Here is a 25718-nt window from a genome sequence, read left to right as displayed (position 1 = left end):
CACAATCTCTGATTTTTCCTTCCCTAAACCAGATTACCCCCTACTTCCACTCCAAGATTAATGCATTTCAAGGATCAATTCTGGGACTCAGCCATCTTAACTAACCTCAACAATAGGGAAGAATTTTTCTATATTTGACGACCACTAAACTGACAGTATGTCAAACAAGAGGTATAGTGGCTGAGATGAACATTGTCATGTCCCAGGACAATTCTCACCTGAGAAACATCTTCCTGGCTTCCTCCTGGATTTCTTTCAGCCATACTTCATTTTCTTTGAAATCTTCAATAACAGCATTGAGTTTCTCACCAAAACACTTCAGTATATTATCAGTGTCCATTGTGATTGCTGTTCTAGAAGCCATGATGTCCCTGAATGGCAAAAAAAATTAAAAGTTGGCAACAGGGTAGTCAGAATTAATTGATTTAAATTACACAGTTAAAATTAATGTGCAAAACTCATTCTGTATATTGTGCCCATATAAAGTGTTATATTCCCGAGGAAAACAAAGACACATCACATCATCCAAGAACCATTAGTCTACCTCCCCATAAATAGGTCATTAACAATTGATTAATGTCAGTTCTCAGTTAGCCAACCACAGCTGAGGGAAGAGGAGGCTCTGTAAACATCCCCATCCTCAATGATGGCAGAGTCCAGCACGTGAGTGCAAAAGACAAGGCTGAAGCATTTGCAACCATCTTCAGCCAGAAGTGCTGCGTGGACGATCCATCTCTGCCTCCTCCCGATAGCCCCACCATCACAGAAGCCAGTCTTCAGCCAATTCGATTCACCCCATGTGATATCAAGAAACGGCTGAGTGCACTGGATACAGCGAAGGCTATGAGCCCCGACAACATCCCGGCTGTAATGCTGAAGACTGGTGCTCCAGAACTAGCTGTGCCTCCAGCCAAGCAGTTCCAGTACAGCTACAACACTGGCATCTACCTGACAATGTGGAAAATTGCCCAGGTATGTCCTGTCCACAAAAAGCAGGACAAATCCAATCCGGCCAATTACCGCCCCATCAGTCTACTCTCAATCATCAGCAACGCGATGGAAGGTGTCGTCGACAGTGCTATCAAGCGGCACTTACTCACCAATAACCTGCTCACCGATACTCAGTTTGAGTTCCGCCAGGACCACTCGGCTCCAGACCTCACTACAGCCTTGGTCCAAACATGGACAAAAGAGCTGAATCCCAGAGGTGAGGGGAGAGTGACTGCCCTTGACATCAAGGCAGCACTTGACTGAGTGTGGCACCAAGGAGCCCTAGTAAAATTGAAGTCAATGGGAATCAGGGGGAAAGCTCTCCTGTGGCTGGAGTCATACCTAGCACAAAGGAAGATGGTAGTGGTTGTTGGCGGCCAATCATCTCAGCCCCAGGACATTGCTGCAGGGGTTCCTCAGGACAGTGTCCTAGACCCAACCATCTTCAGCTGCTTCATCAATGACCTTCCCTCCATCATAATGTCAGAAATGTGGATTTTGCTGATGATTGCACAGTGTTCAGTTCCATTCACAATCCCGCAGATAATGAAGCAGTCCGTGTCCGCATGCAGCAAGACAACATCCAGGCTTGGGCTGATAAGTGGCAAGTAACATTCGCGCCAGACAATGACAGTCTCCAACAAGAGAGTCTAACCACCTCCACTTGACATTCAACAGCATGACCATTACCGAATCCCCCACCATCAGCATCCCAGGGGGTCACCATTGACCAGAAACTTAACTGGACCAGCCACGTAAATACTGTGGCTACAAGAGCAGGTCAGATGCTGGGCATTCTGCAGCTAGTGACTCACCTCCTGACTCCCCAAAGCCTTTCCACCATCTACAAGGCAAAAGTCAGGGGTGTGATGGAATAATCACCACTTGCTATCACCATCCAGGACAAAGCAGCCCGCTTGATTGGCACCCCATCCACCATCCTAAACATTCACTCCCTTCACCACCAGCACACCATGGCTGCAGTGTGTACAATCCACAGGATGCACTGCAGCAACTCGCCAAGGCTTCTTCGACAGCACCTCCCAAACCCACGACCTCTACCACCTAGAAGGGCAAAGGCAGCAGACAAGTCGGAACAACGCCACCTGCACGTTCCTCTCCAAGTCACACACCATGCCGACTTGGACATATATCGCCATTCCTTCATCGTCGCTCAGTCAAAATCCTGGAACTCCCTACCTAACAGCACTGTGGGAGAACCTACACCACACGGACTGCAGCGGTTCAAGAAGGCGGCTCACCACCACCTTCTCAAGGGCAATTAGGGATGGACAATAAATGCTGGCCTTGCCAGCGACGTCCACATCCCATGAACGAATAAAAAAGTTAACGCATAAGTTTTTTCTTTTATTTTTTAAATACAAATCAATAGAACCAAAATCAAATAATTTTATTATTCAGATCGACGATGCACTGCGGTGCCCACTTAAAGCATAAGTTAGTGTCAGCCTTGGTTCAGTGGCCGAACTCGCCCGAGTCAGGAGGTCGTGGGTTCAAGCTCCAGAGGCTTGAGCACATAGTCTGACATTTCAGTGCAGTACTGAGGAAGTGCTGCACAAACGGAGGTGCCGAGGGAATGTTGCACAAACGGAGGTGCTTTCTTTCAGATGATACATTAAACGGAGACCCTATCTGTCCTCTCAGATGGACGTAAAAGATCCATGGCACTATTCAAAAAGGAGCATCAACACCACCAAAATAAATTATCTGGTCATTATCTCATTGCTGTTTGTGGGACCTTAATGTACACAAATTGGCAGTCACATTTACCTACATTACATCAGTGACTACACTTAAAGTACTCACTAGGTTGTGAAGCACTTTGGGACATCTGGAGTTGGTGAATGAGAATATATAAATTCCCAATCAAATTACTAACTTGATAGAGTATTTTGATGGGGTAACAGAAGGTTGATGAGGGCAATGCAGTTGATATTGTGTATATAGACTTTCAAAAGGCATTTGATAAAGTGCAGCACGATAGGCTTATTAGCAAAATTGAAGCCCATGGAATAAAAGGGGCAGTGGCAGCATGGATACAAAATTGGCTGAGTGACAGGAAACAGTAGTGGTGAATGGTTGTTTATCAGACTGTATAGAATGATGTTCTCTGGGGGTCAGTACTAGGACCACTGCTTTTTTTGATATATTAATGACTTGGACACAATTTCAACATTTACAGATGACAAAACTCAAATGTAGTAAATAGAGAGGAGGATAGTAATAGACTTCAACAGGACACAGACGAGCTGGTGGAATGGGCGGACACGTGGCAGTTGTAATTTAAAACAGAGAAGTACAAAGTGGTACATTTTGGCTGGATGCATGAGGAGATGCAATATAAACTAAATGGTACAATTCTAAAGGGGGTGCAGGAACAGAGATACCTGGGAGTATATATGCACAAATCTTTGAAGGTGGCAGGACAGGTTGAGAAAGCGGTTAAAAAAAGCATTCGGGATCCTGGACTTTATAAATAGAGACACAGAATACAAATGCAAGAAAGTTATGTTGAACCTTTATAAAACACTGGTTTGGCTACAACTGAAGTATTGTGTCTAATTCTGGGCACCACACTTCAGGAAGGACGTGAAGGCCTTAGAGAAGGTGCAGAAAAGATTTACTAGAATGGTACCAGGGATGAGGGGCTTAGATTGGAGAAGCTAGGGTTGTTCTCCTTAGAGCAGAGAAGGTTAAGAGGAGATTTAATAGAAGTGTTCAAAATCATGAAGGGTTTAGATAAAGTAAATCAAGAAAAACTGTTCCCATTGGTGGGAGGGTCGAGAAAGAGAGCACACAGATTTAAGGTCGCCTTTGGTTCTTTTGCCAATCACGAGGAAAAACTTTTAATATAAAACACAGGAAGTAGTTATCATCTGGAATGTGCTGCCTGATGTAACAAACTAGATCGCCAGGTGGTGAAAGATAGAATACTACAGCCTAGTCTTCAGTTGCTTCAAGATCCTCATTCCCACCACCACACCAGCTCTCATAAATGGATGCAAGACAGCTCCCAATATATACGCACTACCTGAACACAATTAAACACTAACTGATATAAATCACATGGATACAATCAATACCTGAAAGGGTGGTGGAAGCAGATTCAATCATGGCTTTCAAAAAGGAATTGGATAAATATTTGAGGGGAAAAAATTTGCAGGGTTACAGGGAAAGAGCAGGGGAATGGTACTAATGGATTGCTCTTAGAGAGCCAGCATAGGCTCAATGGGCCAAATGGCCTCCTTCTGTGCTGTAATCATTCATGATAAATCAAAACAGAAAATACTGGAAATACTCAGCAAGTCAGGCAGCATCTGTAGAAAACAGAGTTAAGGTTTCAGGTTATTTTTTCTTTCATTAGCCTTAGCACCTGGGGGTGGGTGCAAAACAAAACAAACCATAGTTTTAGTCCTGATTGCTAGTGACATCCATTGCTGTTGATACCATCCACTGTGTTGATGTCGTGTGGAGAGTCACAACCACAGCATTTCTTATTTTAATATTTTAGGTAGCCAAATCTGAATATAAAATAGTTTCAGCCAGCTCCATCTCACGCATCTGCATATAACAAGTAAAAGAATAATGATAGAGGATACGAGCGCTCAGAGATGGGGTGTGGATGAGGAAGATATGGCAGAAAAAGATCAATGTGGTGTCTGCTCAGTGTTTCAAAACTTGAACATTTCACTCTTCTGAAGCCCAAGTGACGAGCAATAATACATCGAGTGTCACTGCGCCATGTTACAATTCAAAATGCACAAAAGGCTCAAACCAAGTAGTCTCAATCGCCGCTCCTCGAGAGGAAGCTACTCCAAGATGTGCCTCACCTCCGCCCCCACGGCCTCACCGCACCGGGCATTTAAAGTCAGGCCTGCAACCGGCGGACGGACAAACAAACAAAAATCCCAACCTCCCTTTAATGTTTTGGACGCGGCTGGATTGTTGCTCACAGCCGGCAGGTCTCTAACGTGGTGCAGCCCAGCACTCCCAGACCCCCTTCTATCCTTATTACCCCTCTGCGGTGGATTTCCCCCCCAACCCATCCCCTCCCCTCCCACCGCAGTGCAGCCCGGGGAGGGGAGGACAGATACATCAGGCGGCGACCAAAGGCCAGGCCTACACACCCCGACCCATCGCAACATCGGCACCCATCTTATCACCAGCTCCCGGGCCGAGCCCCCCACTCTCAGGCACAACCTAATCGCTTACCGGAGGCTCCCGGACAAACCCAACCGCCGGGCACAAAACAAACCACCGTTTCCTCCCGAGTCAGCGCGCGCCCTCACCCGTTTAAACTTTCAAACTCAGCGGCAGTTATAGAACGAGCCAATCGCGCTGAAACAACCCGCCGTCACGCAGGCGACGAGCGAACTGACGCATTACGTCGCTCTCCGCCGAGCTCGCGGGCTGAGGTTCTCGCGATATTACATTGAGTTTCTCCCCCTCACCCCCCAAATCCATGTTAAACCTCAGTTTTTAGACTTTGTTGTGTTGTTATGCAATACAAATACTGACTGAATTCCAGAGACCACTTATAAATATTAGGACACTCCCTGAGAAGTTCCTTGGGAACTTACTGTCCTCATTTCTAAAGAGCAATTATCAACTACCCAAAGGAAAAGTTATTACAAAAAATGTTTTCATTAGTACACAACAGCAGAACTAATGTGCAAGTAAGTTTACAACAGAAATCTTATCAGCTCAAGTAATCTTGGAATATCCTAGCAGACCACCAAAGAGCTAAGGACCCCAGTTTGAGAGCCTATTACCTAAATGACTTATCAGTCAGTTTTATAATGAGCCTCATATTCTGCTTCAAGCATTTATTGATGCCTCAGGTTAGGATTTTGATGGTGCCAGTTTTGCTAATATTTGCATTTTACTTGAGTCCCATAGTTTGCAGTTTTTTCTAAATGCTTATGCATCATGTTACAAAAATGTTGACCCACAGGTCTTGCTAATATACACCTGTCTCTCAGTGATATAATCTACAGGCATGGCATCAGTTTAGGGCTGCCAACCCTCCCAGATTGCTCAGGAGCCTCCTGGAATGGAATGTTGATCTCCTGGAAACTGGAGCAGAAGTTATTACCGCCGGTTTTGTGTCATAAAATTGCTCCCCCTGAATTCCCTTGCGCTTTATGGCGCTTCCTGTGATCTACTTGTCGAGTCCCACCTGACCTCATTTATATATATTGTAAGAGCTCCAAGTTTCCTGTTTTTCCACTCCCAAAACTTAAAATGAGAATTATAAGGTGCAACTGCCGCCAGGATCAGCGGGGACTAGAGGAAGTAAGGAGTTTCTGAACCTTTAGAGTTTCACTAACGATGTTTGTAGTAACATTTTTTTCTTGCGTTCCGCCTTGGCACACGTGGACTTACTTCTTACTGCTAACAAGGCAGGTCCACTGGGAGAGTTGCACTCCCACCCCCTACCCATAGACTGGGCTTCTCAGGAGCACGTATGCCACTGTCATGGGAGGAGGAAGAACAGTACAGGATGAAGCAGAGTCAGGCAGCATTTAAGGAGGATGAAGCCCACCAGACATTTCCCCTCCCCCATGGAATACACAGGCAACACAGATGTTTTGACAGCCTTAGTGAAATGTGCATAAGAGTGCACTTCTCCTGAGGGCAGCTCTGTCACTTACCACATTAGAACCTGCAGCCATGCACTGCTTTGTGACAGCATCATACTCAGCTTCGCGGCACTGGCTTATTTCAGACAGCCATGTAATATCAGGCAGGCTGCAGCACAGGAGTGCATTCGTCACGTGACTGATGCAGTTTACAGGAGAGCTGATGAATTCATTTTTAGCATCACAGCAAGGCAGCAGTGAGATAGGTTCATCTAGTTTTACGGGGTTGCTAGCTTTCCCAAAGTCCTGCATGCAATCGATGATGCTTTGCAAGCTCGACAGAAAATCCCTCAATGTACAGATTGTCTGACAACATTCGAAGGATCTACATATCAAAGCCACAAATGCTAGAAGTTATCATGATGCATTCAGCTGTCAAAATTCAGCCCTCCCTATCCTCTTCAGGGAATAAAATCATGGGAATGAATGGCTTCTGGGTTACAAAGCCTACTCCCTGCTCCATGCATAATGACTCCACTAAGACTGGCTCAAACAGCAACAGAGGAGCATAACAATGAGGCAAATGCCACTACAAGGTTCATGTGGAGATGCCGGTGATGGACTGGGGTGGACAAATGTAAGGAGTCTTACAACACCAGGTTATAGTCCAACAGCTTAATTTGAAATCACAAGCTTTCGGAGCTTTCCTCCTTCGTCAGGTGACGAAGGAGGAAAGCTCCAAAAGCTTGTGATTTCAAATAAAGCTGTTGGACTATAACCTGGTGTTGTAAGACTCCTTACTACAAGGTTGGTCATCGAGACAACCTTCGGGGTCTTAAAGGCACATTTTCATTGTATACGCATTTTAATGCAGTTTGTTCTGCACCAGGAGCTAAAACGGAATCTCTTTATCTCCCTCAGTCTTTCCTTCCTGCTACAATCTACAGGCATTCAAAATACAGGCACAGCATCATCTAATAGCTACTTCCTAACTTACCTCCTCCTCTTATGTTCTTTGTAACCTTGGTGGTGTCTTGCACTATGATTTCACATAGGTTTCCAAATAATTTTAAAAAGTCACTTTCACCATAATAAGCATAATTTATTTCAATTTTATTGAACCATTTTATATTGGTTTTTAAAGATGGCTTTGCATATATTTGAGATATTCAATAGAATAACATTTATCTGTATGAAAGAAATTTAAGAAGAACACATTTGATTCTGCAGCTCCCAATGATTCAATGGGTAATTGCACAACCTTGTGTGGGGGAGTAGCCATGTAGACCAGGAGTGGGAAGGTTGCAGATTCAGTCTGTACTGAGCTAGCTGATGTCACCAATGCAGCAGCAAGGGTGTCACAGTTAACTCTAGTGAAACTGGGATAGGGAGGTAAAAATCAGGGTTCCCACTCTTCATCTGCAAATGAATTTCAATATAGATAAGTGTGAGCTGGTACACTATGGTAGGAGAAATAAGGAGTCCACATACTGCTTGGAAAATAAGAAAATAAGAGTTTAAATGGCATACAGGAGCAAAGGGATCTAGGGGTACAGATTCACAAATCATTAATAGTAGCAACACAAGGCCATAAAAAAATGCAAACAAAGCACTGGGTTTCATTTCTAGAGGAATGGAATTGAAAAGCAAAGAAGTTACATTAAACTTGTTCAGAACCTTGATTAAACCACACTTAAGAGTACTGTGCACAGTTCTGGTCTCCATATTATAAAAGCATATAGGGGTACTGGAGAAGGTGCAAAAAAAGATTCACAAGGATGATACCAGTACTATCAGGAAAGACTGAAGAGGCTGAGGGGTGACCTAATTGAGGTCTTTTAAATTATGAAGGGGTTTGAAAGAGTAGAAAGGAGAGAAAATCTTTCCACTTGTGGGGGAATCCAAAACTTGGGACCATAAATATAAGAGAGTCACTAATAAATCTATTAAGAAATGCAGGAAAAACTTCTTTACCCAGAGTGTGGTTAGAATGTGGAACTTGCTACCACATGGAGTGGTTGAGGCAATTAGCATTCATGCATTTAAGGGAAAGCTAGATAAGTACATGAAGGGGAAAGGAATAGAAGGTTATGTTGATAGGGATAGATGAAGCAAGGTGGGAGGAGGCTCGTGTGCAGCATCAACACCGGCATGGACCTGTTGGGTCGAATTTCTGTGCTGTAAATTCTATGTCATCACTATCCAGTGACTGCTCAAAAGTGGACATGTGAGGACAGCATCAGGTTTGACTGTGATGTCAAGCATACTGCTGTCACTCACTGCCTAGGCTCGCGCATGATAAACAGGTAATCAGATGAAGTACTAGAGGGCTGCGAGTGCCCATGGAACCATACCCAAGCAAAAGTCTGCATCTTTGGCAAAGTGATGGAGAATTATTAGCTGTCACTGGGACTGATAGAGATGGGTAATAATAAAGCTAAGGAATTGTTGCTAGGCTGGATGTTAGGCTATTGCGCAATGTGGCGCCGGGGGACAGCAGTGGGAGAAACCACTGCCAGCAGTCACGCTGTGTCTGTGCAGATCCTCTTGCTTCGGCAAAAGTCTGCCCTTCGTCCAATCAGGACACGGCAGCGAATGACTCGCTGTTGTAAAACCCAGGGGACCAATCACAGCATGACAACTCAGATCACCTGATGTCGGTAAGCCAATGGTACGTGTACTGTATAGAGAACACTGTATTCAAAAAACTGAACTTTTGTTCGTTCGTTGATGACTGCCACCATGACTGACTTACTGTAATAAAGTTCACCTGAAGTTACCACCAGACTCAGAACCTTTTTCTCTTGGAAGCGTCGACCTACTGTATCACTTGGTCCGCAGAAACTATTAGGTCTTACACAAAGGAAGGGAGGGAAGAAAACTAAATAATTAATAATTCACTGAAAAGTGTACAATTCCAGTGGCATGTAGTGACTCTCAAAGCTTCAGGCCTAGAGAACACACAGACTTGTATGTTACAGATGGAAAAATTGGTTCAACTCCTACAGGCTACAATTTGATACGTAATTCAGAAGAACCAGCAGGACATCTGCTTTGAACCTTTCCTGATCCGGGAAGAAAAGACACAGGTAGGCCTGTAAAAAAGAAATGAAACAGGGTGTTACAAGTTTAAGGCTTTGACTTAGATATTTTCTCAGGTACAGCATTGCTAGTCACTCTGTGAGCTGTCTGAGTGTCTTACATTTAGGGGTGTGCCCGTAGTGCACTATTATCGAACTACACAATAGCATAACCCAGGGCTGTAATAATAGTGCACCCTTGTGATCTGAACTGGATATTCATGACATCTGCACTCCATGTCAGCAGGTCAAGAAAACACTTGGTAGGATCAGGCCAAATACAAATTATTAAGCTCCTTTATTTCACAGTAAATGAACATACAGAGCAACAGTTATAATCTGACTCACCTAGTTTAATCAGTACAGCTTGTGTTTGCATAATAATATAAAATAATGAACATACTATGCTTCCCCACATCAGTGGGCTTAACTTAAACAAAATGACTTCTAATTACCATTTTGCTTCCTAACCTTCTGAGCCTGGTGAAAGTTTTCCCTTTCAGTTGTGTGTTTAAAAACCTCACTGTTGGTGAGTGCTTGTGTCTGTTTTTATCTCCCAGTGTTCACCAACCAAGGGAAGGGCCAGACCAACCCTATTGAACTCCCAGGACCACAGACTTTCCAATGGAGACGAGATGTTAATTGATTACTGAGACAGGCTGACAAATTGCTTATTGTTTTCAGTCTTTGGGGAAACAACTTAAAAGCCTAGCTCATTAGCATTTTAACCAGCATTTGTCTCGATGCTTTTTTAAAAACTTGTGTGAATACATTTTGCTTTAAAACACAACCCTTAAATGTAACTCTTTATTCCAAATCCTTACTGTACAGCAACATAAAAATTGTCAAAAATCCCAAAACGTGACACAGGGTTATCAGGCACTGTAAGCAGATGCAAAATATGACCAAATGGGACCACATCAGTATACGTATGAAATAATAATTACATCTGTTACCCTCCCTTCTCCCCACCCTCTTTCACCAATAAGCTCTCCTCTCCTGATAGCATCAAAGTTTGAAGGAAGAAATCTACATGCTGAAGATATTTCCTACATTATAAAAATGATTACGCCTCAAAAGTACTTCATTAGCTGTAAAGCTCCTTGGGACGTCCTGAGGTTGTGAAAGGCATTATATAAATGCAAGTCTTTCTTTCTTTTATTCTGGTTAATTTTAAGCATTTTTATACTTAACAATTAATATTTTTTTTCATAAAAGTAACCTTTGGATTTTCAATACACCAACCAGGCCATCACTTGCCCAAAAGTTACCTCAACGGTCACTCTCCCACATCGAATGCCCACCGCCCCAGTTCACAGAGGCACTCTACCCACTCCTGATCCAGTTCACAAAGACGCTGCACCCCAACCAGCTCTCACCCCTTTCAGAGACATTCTTACTCCAACCCTCCCAGTTGATACAGGCACTCTTCTCACTCAATTCAAGGCAGCACTTTTCTTCCACTCCCTATCCAAGCTGGCACTATTCTCCCCCTTCAATTCAACCTGGCACTCTCCCCCACCAGACTTCATTCTGGCACTTTCACCTCCACTCCCTCTCAGTTAATGCCAGCACTCGTCTTCCTCCTCCACCCAAAGCAGTGATCCCAGCTTCTTGGCACTTCCCTTTTCTTTTCATTTCCATCCCATTCCTTTCACTCTCCCTTTCAACACCATCCATTCTTTTCCCTTTCCCTTCAATTCCCTCCACCCTGCCATCCATTTCCCTCCTTCTCTTAGCAGCATTCCTAATTGAGTGCTATTGCTAATAGGAGTGATTTTGGCCACTGTACATTGTACACAGGTATTTCTGTTCCTGTGAAAATTCTCACCTACAGCATGCAGCTGAGTCAGTTTAACTCAGTGGCCTCTGAATCAGAAGGTTGCAAGTTCAAACTCCACTCCAGTACTTCAGCCCGTAATGAAGGCTGACAATTCAGTATAGAACTAAGGGATTGTTGCACTGTCGGAGGTGCTGTCTTTAAGTTGAGATCTACCCAGATCAGATGGACATAAAAGATCCCATGGCACTATAAGAAGAGTAGGGAATTCTCTCAAGCGTCCTAGCCAACATTCATCCCTGATCCAACATCATCAAAACAGTCATTTATCTAACTTGCTGTTTATGGGATCTTGCATGTACAAATTGGCTGCCACATTTGCCTACAAAACAGAGAAGTCAATTAAGTGGTTTGGGATGTCCTGAGGACACGAAAGGTCCGATATAAATATATTTTTTTCTTTACAGTATGCAGTGGCCAAGATCATTTCTATTAGCAAAAGGACTTGGTGCTAATTTTTGTCAGTAAATGCTGACACATAGATCTGGCCCCCAAAATATAAAATGTTGGCATTTGGTACATGTTTATTCTATGCTTCTCTCTCTCTTTTTCTTTCTCTCTCGGCCGACCTCTCTGCAACCAGGACACTATGTTGACCAGGGCATTCAACGGGCCAGTTAAAATCCAGCTTGTCCCAACTGAATTACTGAATGAGCTTCCCTATATTACCTTTATTTAAAACAAAACGCTTTCCTGAATCACTCAGAACAACTTCCAAGGCCGAGTGCTGAAACCCACAAGTCATTGTCAAAACAATGGTGACCTGCTCCTTAGAAAGTTGAAATTGTAGTTTGTTTCCAAGGTAATTAATTCCAGTAATCTGTAGTTCACCAATGTCCTCAGGGATTATGGGATCAAAGTGCAGACAGTTCTTCATGATCCTGAAAAACAAAAGTACAAAATACAGATCAGAAGACTGAGTTGCGGATACCAAGTGGGATCTTCCTTATGGCAGTAACTGGAAATAGTAATAACCACAGTAAATGGGATGAGACAGAGACTGACAACAGCAAATTGGTCAAAACTGTTATCGGGTAAAATTACACATGAACAGTGGGAGGTGTTCAAAAAAGAATTTAGCATAATACAGGACTAGTATATGCCCCTAAGGGGCAAGAGCTCTACTTACCAAATAAAACAGCCATGGTCGACAAAAGAGTTGAGAGATAACATAAAACTAAAGGAAAGAGCATACAAAAATACAAAGAATAGTGTCGATCCAGAGAACTGGGAGAGATATAAAGAACAGCAAAGGAAGACAAAAAAAGATAGCAAGTGCTGCAAAAAGGAATACAAAAAGAAATTTGCGAGGGATATCAAGATTAACACAAAAAGTTTTTACAATTATATTAGAAGAAAAAAGGGTAGTCAAGGGTAATGTGGCCCTTTAAAAATAGATGCAGGTAACATTGCAAATTAAAATAAGAGAGTAGAGAACCAGGCTGGATACAGAAAGTACAGAGGAGATCTAAAAAAGGGACTTTTGTTTTATTCGTTCATGGAATGTGGGCGTCCCTGGCAAGGCCAGCATTTATTGCCCATCCCTAATTGCCCTTGAGAAGGTGGTGGTGAGCCGCCTTCTTGAACCGCTGCAGTCCATGTGGTGAAGGTTCTCCCACAGTGCTGTTAGGAAGGGAGTTCCAGGATTTTGACCCAGCAATGAAGGAATGGCGATATATTTCCAAGTCGGGATGGTGTGTGACTTGGATGGGAACGTGCAGGTGGTGTTCTTCCCATGTGCCTGCTGCCCCTGTCCTTCTAGGTGGTAGAGGTCGCGGGTTTGGGAGGTGCCAAGAGGGACAAAGAGAGAGTACGAGAATAGATTAACGGTTAACATAAAAGGGAACCCAAAAGTGTTTTACAAATAGTAAAAGGGTACTCAAGGAAAGGGTGGGACCGATCAGGTACAAAAAAAAAATCTTCTTATGGAGGCAGATCTTCTTATGACTGAGGCACTAAATGAATACGTCACATCCGTCGTCACTAAAAAGGATGCTGTCATTGTAGCAGTAAAGGAGGAGTTCGTAGCAATATTGGATAGGATAAAAATAGATAAAGAGAAGGTACTTAAAGATTGGCAGTACTCAAAATAGAAAAGTCACCCGGTCCAGATAGGATGCAAATTAGGTTACTGAGAGAAGTAAGGGTGGAAATTGCAGAGGCTCTGGCCACAATCTTCCAATCCTCCTCAGACATGGGGAAGGTGCCAGAGGACTGGAGGATTACAAATGTTACACCCCTGCTCAAAAAAGGGGAGAGGGGTAAACCCGGCAATTACAGGCCAGTCAGCCTAACATCAGTGGTGGGGAAACTTTTAGAGACAATAATCCAGGACAAAATTAATTGGCACTTGGAAAAGTATGGGCTAATAAAAGAAAGTCAGCACTTTGTTGAAGGAAAATTGTGTTTGACTAACTTGATGGAGTTCTTTGATGAAGTAACGGAGAGGGTTGATGTTGTGTACATGGACTTTCAAAAAGCATTTGATAAACTACCACATAATAGACTTCTTAGCAAGATTAAAGCCCATGGGATTAAAGGGACAGTGGCAGCATGGATACAAAATTGGCTAAGGGACAGAAAGCAGAGAGTAGTGGGGAACAGCTGTTTATCAGACTGGAGGGGAGTATACAGTGGTGTTTCCCAGGGGTCAGTATTAACTCGTTTTAAAATCACTGAACTTCTTCCTGTACTTCATTCATGTTCTTGGAGCTATGCTGCTGGCATTTACCTCCTCCCCTACTTCCTCCCACTGCCTCTTCAGCATAAGTCTGGAGGACCTCCTGCCCCCCTACTGCTCTCCACCTCTTGCACCAAGGCCTCCAGTGCATCATCAGAGAACCTTGGTGCACGCTCACTCCCAGGCACAGCCATTCTTCAAAGTATCACAGCACAGATTCAATTTTGAAACGACTCCCACCACTTCTTGCAGCCACAATGCACCTTCTCTATAAGAGGTGCAGCTGCCTTTAAGAAGTGGAAGCCACTCTGGGGCCACCTGCTGATGCTTGCAGCCAATCAACAGCGCCCAAATGTGACGTGCTGCCTGAATCCCTATGAATGGGTGCAGGTTAATTGTGCTCCCCGGGCCTGTTTTAACCCCCATCCAATTTAATTTGATTATTAATTCTTAATTCTCCAACATAAGTGTCAAATGTCTTTTCCTCTTCCTCCAGAGAAAGAGGAAAAGACTGGCCTGTCCACTTGCACAGCTCAATGCCAACCCAAGACCTGCCCCCCTTTTCTCAGTTAGAGCTGCACCAACAGTGGGTCTGACCTCTGCCGGTGCAGAATAAGTCTTCTCCATGTGCTGACACAGCTGATGAAGACCTCCCTAGTCCTCTGTGTAAAGAGCGTGCAAACATTTTTTACATGAATTACAAGCAAATCTTTAAAAAAACAAAATTCTCTGCTAGCTCAAGGAGTAAAGACACTGCCCACTGTGGTACGGAACCATATTGAGCAATCGAGCTCCTCTGAAAAAGGGTTGGCCAGGTCACATTATTGGAGGTTCAACGCAGCAACACAGAGCTGATTCCGCAAAGACAGAGATATCGTTCTTCGCCGCAGCATCTTGGGACAGTGCCGATCATAAACCAGGCAGGTTCTAACAGGAAAAGGCCATAAAGGACAATCTACCCAACCCAATTCCAAGAGTAAGGGATCTGGACAAGTTCGCACCCACATTCCTCTTAGATGGGATAGAACAATAAATAAGGACACATTCAATGGGGCGGGGAAAGTAATTAAGAGTAACTTCCAAAAATCTTAAGGAATGGTCAAGCTTCATCCTGGAATATTTCTTTAACAAAGGAAGGATTTATTGTACATACTTGGTGTCAAGCTCCTGGAAAACTAGATTAAAAATTAGCTGTTTGCTTCCCAAAAGTTCAGTGAATTTATCCAATAAGCTGAGCCATGCAGGCCAGGAAACTGTCAGATTCAACAACAACAACTACTTGCATTTATATAGTGCCTTTAATGTAGTAAAACGTCCCGAGGCACTTCATAGGAGCTTTATCAAACAAAATTTGACACCAAGCCACATAAGGAGGCATTAGGACAGGTGACCAAAAGCTTGTTGAAGAGGTAGATTTTAAAGAGCATCTTAAAGGAGAAGAGAGAGGTAGAGAGGTTTAGGGAGGGTTTTTCAGAGCTTAGGGCCTAGGCAGCTGAAGGAAAGGCCACCAATGGTGGAGCGATTAAAATTAGGAATGCACAAGAGGCAAGAATCGGAGGAGTGCAGAGATCACGGAGGGTTGTAGGGCTGGAGGAGGTTACAGAAATAGGGAGGGGCGAGGTTATGGAGGAATTTGAAAACAAGGATGAGAATTTTAAAATCAAGGCGTTCCCGGACTGGGACCTAATGTAGGTCAGTGAGTGCAGGGGTGATGGGTGAACTGGACTTGGTGCAAGTTAGGATACAGGCGGCAGAGTTTTGGATGAGCTCAAGTTTATGGAGGGTTTAAGATGGGAGGCCGGCCAGGAGAGTATTGGAACAGTCAAGTCTAGAGGTAACAAAGGCAAGGATGAGGGTTTCAGCAGCAGATGAGCTAAGGCAGGGGCGGAGGTGGAAGTAGGCGATCTTGGTGATGGAGCAGATATGTGGCCAGAAGCACATTTCAGGGTCAAATAGGACATCAAAATGGCGAACAGTCTGATTCAGCCTCAGACAGTGGCCAGTGAAAGGCATGGAGTTGGTGGCTAGAGAACGGAGTTTGCGGCGGGGACCAAAGACAATGGCTTCAGTCTTCCCAATATTTATTTGGAGGAAATTTTTGCTCATCCAGTACTGGATGTCAGACAAGCAGTGTGACCAGAGACAGCACAGGGCTCGAGAGAGGTGGTGGTGAGGTAGAGCTGTGTGTCGTCAGCGTACATATGGAAACTGCTATTATATTTTCAGATGATGTCGCCGAGGCGTAGCACATATGTAGATGAGACATAGGAAGGGGCCAAGGATAGATCCTTGGGGGATTCCAGAGGTAACTGTGTGGGAGTGGGAAGAGAAGCCATTACAGGTGATTCTCTGGCTACGGCTGGATAAATAAAAATGAAACCAGGCAAGTGCAGTCTCACCCAGCTGGATGACAGAGGAGAGGCATGGGAGGAGGATGGTGTGATCATAGGAAACACAGGAACAGGAGTAGGCCATTCAGCCCCTCGTGCCTGCTCCGCCATTTGATAAGATCATGACTGATCTGTGATCTAACTCCATATACCTGCCTTTGGCCCATATCCCTTAATAACCTTTGGTTGCCAAAAAGCTATCTATCTCAGATTTAAATTTAGCAATTGAGCTAGCATCAATTGCCGTTTGCTGAAGAGAGTTCCAAACTTCTACCACCCTTTGTTTGTAGAAATGTTTTCTAATCTCACTCCTGAAAGGTCTGGCTCTAATTTTTAGACTGTGCCCCCTACTCCTAGAATCCCCAACCAGCGGAAAGTTTTTCTCTATCCACCTTATCCATTCCCCTTAATATCTTATAAACTTCGATCAGATCACCCCTTAACCTTCGAAACTCTAGAGAATACAACCCCAATTTGTGTAATCTCTTCTCGGAACTTAACCCTTGAAGTCCGGGTATCATTCTAGTAAACCTACGCTGCACTCCCTCCAAGGCCAATATGTCCTTCCGAAGGTGCGGTGCCCAGAACTGCTCACAGTACTCCAGGTGCGGTCTAACCAGGGTTTTGTATAGTTGTGTATAGCTGATCAACTGTGTCAAAGTCTGCAGACAGGTCGAGAAGGATGAGGAGGGATAGTTTACCACGGTCACAGTCACATGGGATGGTATTTGTGACTTTGATAAGGGCCATTTCAGTACTGTGGCAGGGGTGGAAATCTGATTGGAGGGTTTCAAACATGGAGTTGTGGGAAAGATGGGCATGGATTTGCGAGGCGACAACACGTTCCTTTGGATAGGAAAGGTTGGAGGTGGGACGGTGGTTTGCAAGGACACAGGAATCAAGGATGGGCTTTTTGAGGGGCAGATTTGAAAGGGAGGGGGACAGTACCTGAGGAGATGGAACTGTTAACAATATCAGCTAACATGGGGGTCAGGAAGGGAAGTTGGATGGTCAGCAATTTGCTAAGAGTAGGGTCGAGGGAGCAGGAGGTGGGTCTCATGGACAAGATGAGCTCGGAAAGGGCATGAGGGGAGATAGGAGAGAAACTAACGCGAGTTCAGGGCTAGGGCAGGGGGGAACCGTAGGGGAAGTTTGGCTTGCTGGGCTGGGGGAAGAGAGAGAAGCGGCAAAGGCAGCTGAACGGATGGTCTCAATCTTAGTGACAAAGAAGTCCAAGAGCTCCTCACACAGAGGTGAGGGTGGAGAAGACAGTGGAGAGGGGTTTAAGACAACGGTTTGTAGTGGAGAACAGAAGCTGGGGGTTATCTTTGTATTCCAGGATGATCCTGGAATAGCAAGCAGTTTTGGCAGATGAGAGCAGGACCCGATAGTGCTTTATGTGGTCTAGCCAGATCTGGCGATGAATGGCTAAACCATAAACATTCAAGTCTGCGGCCTTTGGACTTAAGGGAGCGGAGATGAGGGCTGTACAGGGGGAACAACCAGGGTGAGATAGAGTAATGGTTTTAATGAGGACAAGGGCATCAAAGGTGAAAGTGAGGGTGTGATTGCGCAAATCGATTGATTTGATTGATTCAATCCCCAGTCTGTGCTAAATTCATTGATCTCAGTGCAGAGACAGGAGATGTGCTGCAACTGGTCCTGGGCTAAGGAGGGATAAAACAGCCAGGGTTCCTGGTCCCTGATAGGTATCTAATGACCCTGTTGGAAATTCAGGGTCTGTGGACTTAGGTTGGGGACAGGATCAGCCTCAGATGTGGTATTGACCATGGCCATATAGCTCAATGACACTCACTGGCTAGACTCACACACAAAGAACAGCTACTTGCCTGAGATAGCGGACAGCCGGCAGCACCCATGGAATTGTATGCCACCAAGGAGTCAACGCCTTCAGAAGTGGAGGGGAGAAAATTAATGGAAAAAGACAGAGGGTGGAAGAAAATATGTTAGTATCTTTTGATAATATCTTATCCTGGAATATGTCTGCAACAAAAGCAGATTTCTTGTACATAATGGAATCTATTCTTGGCTATCCCAGTAACCCCAGTAAAACCTGTCTATATTCACACTGACCTGAAGCCTGTGTAGCCAAACAGCACAGTTTGCAAGAAGCCACCCATTCCTGTCAGGAAATTCACAGCTCCTGACCCATCTCCATTCTCACTCCAAACCTGATGTGGAAAAAAATGGCAAAAATCAGTATCCAGAAAACTCTCAGCGAACACCATACTTACTTTTTGATTCACAATCCTCAAACAGCCCTGGTGATGTCTAGGCCTGGAAGGTCAACAGTTCAATCCTTGGTCTAATCCAAGTTATCTTACTTCAGCAGGGGTATTAGGAGGGATGCAGGATCAGATTCAGTGATCGTGGGCTGGGTGGGAGGGAATTCACCAAGGGGGTTTATGCCGCACTTCCAGCGGTGGAGTGGGAACAGCTCCAAAGGAATTCTGGGCCATGGTCACACATTAAAAAGTTTTGTAACCTTACGAAAGGCTGAAAATTACAGGAGGCTCTAAAGTTCTGAAAATGCACCAACTAAAGTACTAAAAAATCTAAATTTCCTGAAAGGACAATGTTCCCAAACCCCTGCAAAAAATTAAACTCTTGCCTTCAGCTCTTACATCACCCCTGAGTAAATTCTAAATCCGCCACTGCTCTGAACTGAGCTCTTGTATGTTCTTTTTTAAAAAGTTTTTGTGAAGCCCTTGGTTGGCTTTTGATGGTTTTCTAGGTTGGCATGTTTTCTAGCCCAGAGATGTTTTCATACCTTGAATGGTTCCTGAATGTTGCTGTAACACTTGTTCAATTGCTGTTGAGCCCGAGTAACATTCTTCAGCTCCAACCAACCAATCGCAAACATGCTCTGAAAAAGGACACTTTTAAATAACAAGCACAGACATTGGTCACCTTGATCAAATTAGTAGTCAGTGGAACAGGAAACTTCAAATACAGGCATGGGCCAAAAGGAGTGTAGTCAGTATGGACATGTTCCTATCACCTTGAGGAACTAGACTGCAATCAAGTTTACTCTCTCTGCTACATGTTAGGGTCCTATATCATTTCAATTTGGGGCACTACCAATTTGATTGCAAGTGAATATGAATTAATAGCATGAAGCAGCCCACAATTTAGCACAAATTGGCAATCAATTGCATGCTGACTAAAATGACATACTGGTGGAGAGGATTAACTCAAATTACAGACTGTGCTTCACATCCGGACCAGAAAACTATTAAATCAGCACTGCAAAATCCCACATGAAAATCCTTAACTTCTGCTCCATGAGTCGCCACGCATTGCCATTCCTGGCTCCTTCCCGTCACATTGTTCAGGGATCCACCTCTGCTGTAACTGGAGCCGGGAATTCCTGATCTTGCAATAGTTTTGCAGCAATATTGCAGAAAGCAATTTCAACCCACTTGTATTTATTTGCAACTCCAGACTCCAGGGTCATCAGTATTTTTGATCAGTGGATCTCCAGGCAAACTAATTGAGTACTGTTGGTACAAGGGAACTTTACTCTCCTAACCTACACTGTAACTGACATGGGAGTGCTGAATGGGACAGTGTAGAACAGGTGTGTCCAAGCTATGGCCTATGGGCCATAACCTGCCCACACAATGATGATCATGCCCTGACAATCTGTCCCACAAAGCCTGAGCAACTCATGTCTATTTGCGCTTATATTTCTTATTCATTAGTCTCATTCGTTCATTGACCTGGATGATTGGAAAAGGCTGTTTTTAAGCTTGTTGCCTCATTGGTGGATAAATCCTAGCTCAGAACACCAAAATCTGTTAGTATCAGCAACTTGAAATATATGTAAATTAATAGGAACATGGGTCTAAATTTTATTATGTGCCCCCTAAGCATCATGATCCACACCTAAATGACCCATGAAAACAAAGAGCTCGTGCTCTCTGGTGTACAGGGAGTTTACTCTACATCTAACTCGTGCAGTACCTGGCCTGGGAGTGCTTGATGCAGGCTCTGCAGAAAAGATAGGAAACTATTCAATTCCCCATCTTGATGGGGAAGCAAATTACCCATAACTTGAAAATTGAAGAATACAAAGATCAGCCCTTTCAGGATAAGCGCAGCGATGACCCCTATTGCTTACCCATATTGCCGCTAGTTTTATTGTTTGGCTTCTTTTAGGACAGCCCATTCCTTGTGTCTGTTAAGATATGTAATTAAACTGTCATCTTTTACTGACCCAGGTCATGGCAGGTCCATCATGATCCGTCACAGCTTCATAGATCACCAGGTCATTCTTCCGCACCTGAGGACTCATGGGATACATGAGTGGGTAACCCAGCAACACAACATCAGCCTGTTTCACGCAATCCCCTGTAGCACAGAAACAACATTCTTAAGTATAATGATACTGATGCTGCTTACTCCAAACCTTCAGCAGGACAATATACAGTGTGGGAAATTCAAAGCGAAAACTTCTTTTTAAACTCTTGCCAACTTTTTCCCCTCCTCCCCTGAAGGTGCTTTCTTCTGCTGGAGTACAATCCTGCAAAAACCAGCAAGTGCCTTGTCCAAGTGACCAAGTGCACTCACTGATGTCCACACACATGCACTTTCCAGCAGGGCTTACTGGATAGTGATCGAGATTGTAGTGCCCCGGGGGGGACAGAACACACAGATATTGTCCAGCTTGTTGAGGCAACATTATATCTACCATGGCAACATCTGCAGCCTGGGCTGTATCAAGCTCCCAGGTGAAGGAGGTAAAAAGCCTCAGAGGGAATTCTAAGAAAAAAGCAGGGGATGGGGGAAGAAGAGTAAATTAAGGATGTCTGAAGTAAATCCTTCCCCACCTGACTTATACCCGTCAAACTCAGGATGATACTGCTTCTCAGGGTCGAAAGGCACTTTGATTTTCTCAGCCATTTTCATCCATTCTGATGGAACTGGAACTTGTAAATGTGATGCCATCTCCGTAGCAAACTGGAGGCTGGAAAAGATAGAATTTAAATTCCATTAATTAACTGGAGAAGAACAATAACTCTGATGTGTAGTACAATGTGGAAAATAAGTGAAAGAGAATAATCTAGGGAGATTTGTTCATAATCACTCAGTAGTAAATGCGCCACAAGCCTGGTAATGGGGCAATGTCACACACAGGTAGTCCAGCTTCATACTTTAAAACATCTCATTTAAAAAAAAACAGGCTGACTGTTGTCTCCACCTCAAGTTCCACAAGAACAGGAACTTGTGTACATGGAGAACTAATCATCTAGATCCTAATTTTGCTCCTCAGTGGCACAGTGCAGTACTATTCCAATGTTCCGTGCCAATAAAACTTCCTGAAGGACACATTTTTAACCTCAATTTTCCCCTTTTCGCCACATTTCCTGTAAGTGCTGATTCCTCTCTGAGATATTTGTTCCATGAGCGCCCATTGGTACTTCACCCTAAGTGGGCGCTCTTCATGTCTAAACTGGAACAGTGAACGCTGGCAGGTAATTTGATCTTGTAGGGCCTCACAACCATGCCTAATCATGTCCTTTCAACAAAAGCCTTCTTAAAATTTCCCTGATCCCTTGTAAATTTTGACTTGATCTGCAAGCCAAATTTTCAAACTGCACTCAATATTTCCATTAATCACCTCCTAAATGGTGAAATTCCAGTATCATTCTGGGCCCCGAGATACCTTTGCAAGTGACCGGGAGATCCAATAGGATGAACTTTGTTTTAGAACTCTGCTCCCATAGCATGGTGAAGTCAGCTAGTACGGTGAAGTCAGCCAGTATACACAGTAGTGAGTTATTTTTTTTAATTCACTCTTGGGATATGAACATTGCTGTGAAGACAATCATTTATTGCCCATCCCTAGTTGCCCTTGAGAAGGTGATGGTGAGCCGCCTTCTTGAACCGCTGCAGTCCATGTGGTGAAGGTTCTCCCACAGTGCTGTTAGGTAGGAAGTTCCAGGATTTTGACTCAGCGATGATGAAGGAACAGCGATACATGTCCAAGTCGGGATGGTGCATGACTTGGAGGTGATGGTGTTCCCATGCCTCTGCTGCCCTTGTCCTTATAGATGGTAGAAGTCACAGGTTTGGGAGGTGCTGCCAAAGAAGTCTTGGCGACTTACTGTAGTGCATCCTGTCGATAGTACACACTGCAGCCACGGTGCGCCGGTGGTGAAGGGAGTGAATGTTTAGGGTGGTGGATGGGGAGTCCATCAAGTGGGCTGCTTTGTCCTGGATGGTGTTGAGCTTTTTGAGTGTTGTTGCAGCTGCACCCATCCAGGCAAGCGGAGAGTATTTCATCACACTCCTGTTGTGCCTTGTAGGTGGTGAAGAGGCTTTGGGGAGTCATGAGGTGAGTCACTCACCGCAGAATACCCAGCCTTTGACTTGCTCCTGTAGCCATGGCATTTATATGGCTGGTCCAGTTAAGTTTCTAGTCAATGGCAACTCCAGGATGTTGATGGTGGGGGATTCGACGATGATAATGGCATTGAATGTCAAGGGGAAGTAGTTAGACTCTCTCTTGTTGTAGATAGTCGTTGCCTGGCACTTGTGTGGCACAAATGTTACTTACCACTTATCAGCCCAAGCCTGGATGTTGTCCAGGTCTTGCTGCATGTAGGCATGGACTACTTTATTACCTGAGGAATTGCAAGAAGAGCGGAACACTTGTGCAATCATCGGCTAAAAGCCTCACCTGACCTTATGATGGAGGGAAGGTCATTGATGAAGCAGCTGAAGATAGTTGGGCCTAGGATGCTGCACTGAGGAACTCCTGCAGCAACGTCCTGGGGTACCTTTAAAAAGGTGGAAATGGGCATTGCAGCATGTCAGCACACCGAACTTTCATCTCTGCTAAATCCAAATCAATTGTAAACAATTTTACAACACCAAGTTATAGTCCAGCAATTTTATTTTAAATTCACAAGCTTTCGGAGGCTACCTCCTTCCTCAGGTGAACGATGTGGAAAACATCGTTCACCTGAGGAAGGAGGTAGCCTCCGAAAGCTTGTGAATTTAAAATAAAATTGCTGGACTATAACTTGGTGTTGTAAAATTGTTTACAATTGTCAACCCCAGTCCATCACCGGCATCTCCACATCAAATCCAAATCAGGTTGAAGGATGAAAATCTTTCTCCGGAATTGTAAAGGTTTATGTGAAACGTGTTTGTGCAGTTTCAATCCAGTTCCAGTGGGCACAGACCTCCGACAACAAAAAAAACTTCCCCTAAATTGACACTAATTAGCATTCTTGCACCACAAGAAGGGCAGCTTTGGTTTGGGAAATGTCACATTGGTGTTTTCTGAGATTGGGGTTGAGGCACATTGTTGGGGCAGAGCAAAGAGAGCTTTACAATGCATCTAAAGAAGTTTTGCTCATTTTGGAATGCTTGAACGCAAAATTCACCAAAAAATAAAGAACGCTGCAACACATTTCCAACAATCTTAAGTGCCCCTGATGTGTTTCACTCTGCAGGTCTGGTAACAAAATCAGTTTTTGTCTTGTCTTTTTCATAACATTTCACTCCATAGTTTGAGCCCATTCTCATTCTTCAAACCAGTGACTTTAGAAAACCAGTACGTGGTAATTTCACCTCTGTCCTGTCCTCACCTGTACTTGGCGACCACGGCAGTGTAGGCAGAATTGGTGACATTAGATTCATATTCATCAGGTGGCATCACTCCTTGAAGAAATGACATGGAGTGAAATAATCAGTAAGTCAACAGTGCAAAATGTGGGTTCCCATCTTGATTGGGTTCTTTTCAGATTGACCTTGAACAAGGTCTCAGTTACCAATCATAACAACATAACAAATATCAGAGATGAGAAAAGACCACTTTGTTCTTCGAAGCTCATTCCACCGGTACATTAACTTGGCCATCGTAACATCTGATTATATTTTGAGTAATCTAAATCTTTTTGTCTTTATTACCTTGCTGGGTATTTTATTCCAAACATTTGCCACTATTTGAGTAAAGAAATTCTTCCTGATTACAGTCCCTATTTGGACAGGGACTCACAGAAGTACTGCATAAAATTCAGAACAATATGAGAATGGCTACTGTTAATTAGGGAACGTCACACTGTTGCAGTTGGGGTGTTATAGTATTGTTGTGGCAGAGTAGAGAGGATTTCTTCTACATCTAACTTATACTATATCTGACATGGGAGAGCTTTATGCTGACAACAGATGACAAAAATGAGTAACTGTTCCATTCCCAGTATTGATGCCTCTCCTCTTTATTGACATGCCCCCAGAATAAGTCTAAGAAAATAGTTCCAGCTGAGTTATTGTCCAGGTCACTGTACGTGTGGGGCACATTCATCCTTCTCGCTCTCTCCCAGCTTAGGGGAGGGGCAGAAAGCACAATATAACAGTACCATTTTTTAAAATTGAGAAATCTAAGTGAAGGCCATGGCCTGTAGTGCAGGACAGCACCAAAGTTGAAAACAGTAGGAGAAGAGAAGGTAAATCAAGAAATAATGGTTAGGCGAATCTGAGCTTTTAAAAGTCTGTAGTTAGTAGGGAGGGGAAGTCTAAAGGAGGTAAGGCATTCCACAACTTTGAATTCATGGGAAACAACGAGTTAGAGCAAGAAACATTGCGATCAGTCTTGCACTTAAGTACTTTTGAAGTACAGTGATGATTGTAGGCAAATTTAATTTCAACACAGTGGGGAAGAAGGAAGAGGAAGAGGATGTAGGCCAGTGCATTGCAGGTTTGGAAAAAGAGAGGAAAGTTTGTTTAGAGGAACAATGACAATAGGTGACTGAATAAAAGGGAGAGAGATGAGAGAGAGGCATCAAAAGTGGTAGTTATTGGTTGGACGAGAAAAACATGAAGTTGTTTCCTTAGAATTGAAAACAAGAACAGGATTTCTATTGCCTCAAAGAACATAAAGAAGGTCAGGATGCAATGATTCAGCCATTATAGTGTGAAAGAATTGAGTTGTCATGACTGAGAGTGTGAGATTTGAGGGACTTGGTGAATGTATAGTGCAAAGTAAAGTTGAATATTACACAATGTTAACAGTAGAATTACATCATCAACAACTCTATCAGTAACACCAAGTTACTATGGCATCGCTTTCCTTTAATAACTATTGGCAGACATAGAATTTTT

The 25718-nt window shown here is 43.9% G+C and overlaps 2 protein-coding genes across 8 annotated transcripts in view; both read right to left on the bottom strand.

Moving 5' to 3' along the window:
• incenp (inner centromere protein) overlaps window positions 1–9409 on the bottom strand; it is a 39640-nt gene extending 30231 nt beyond the window's left edge. The window contains exons 1-2 of one of the 3 annotated variants that reach the window (XM_067993780.1): window positions 9349–9409; window positions 219–371 (exon numbers count right to left, since the gene is read on the bottom strand). In XM_067993780.1, coding sequence (XP_067849881.1) covers window positions 219–364 — 146 coding nt within the window. In that variant the 5' untranslated portion in view covers window positions 365–371; window positions 9349–9409. Of the gene's footprint in view, window positions 1–218; window positions 372–5223; window positions 5305–6665; window positions 6755–9348 lie in introns of those variants that run through there. The other 2 variants (XM_067993778.1, XM_067993779.1) reach the window with 2 other exon arrangements.
• The window catches only part of pgghg (protein-glucosylgalactosylhydroxylysine glucosidase), a 36793-nt gene continuing 18749 nt past the window's right edge, over window positions 7675–25718 (bottom strand). For 4 of the 5 annotated variants that reach the window (XM_067993781.1, XM_067993782.1, XM_067993783.1 and 1 more), the window contains 7 exons: window positions 24206–24278; window positions 21437–21573; window positions 20824–20957; window positions 19375–19470; window positions 18678–18775; window positions 12183–12394; window positions 7675–9688 (listed from right to left, as the gene is read on the bottom strand). In XM_067993781.1, coding sequence (XP_067849882.1) covers window positions 9603–9688; window positions 12183–12394; window positions 18678–18775; window positions 19375–19470; window positions 20824–20957; window positions 21437–21573; window positions 24206–24278 — 836 coding nt within the window. In that variant the 3' untranslated portion in view covers window positions 7675–9602. Of the gene's footprint in view, window positions 9689–12182; window positions 12395–18431; window positions 18493–18677; window positions 18776–19374; window positions 19471–20823; window positions 20958–21436; window positions 21574–24205; window positions 24279–25718 lie in introns of those variants that run through there. The other variant, XM_067993787.1, reaches the window with a different exon arrangement.

This window comes from Heptranchias perlo, chromosome 12 (genome assembly GCF_035084215.1).
Source record: "Heptranchias perlo isolate sHepPer1 chromosome 12, sHepPer1.hap1, whole genome shotgun sequence".
NCBI classification, from domain to species: Eukaryota; Metazoa; Chordata; class Chondrichthyes; order Hexanchiformes; family Hexanchidae; genus Heptranchias; species Heptranchias perlo.
This window is presented reverse-complemented; position numbering and strand designations above follow the sequence as displayed.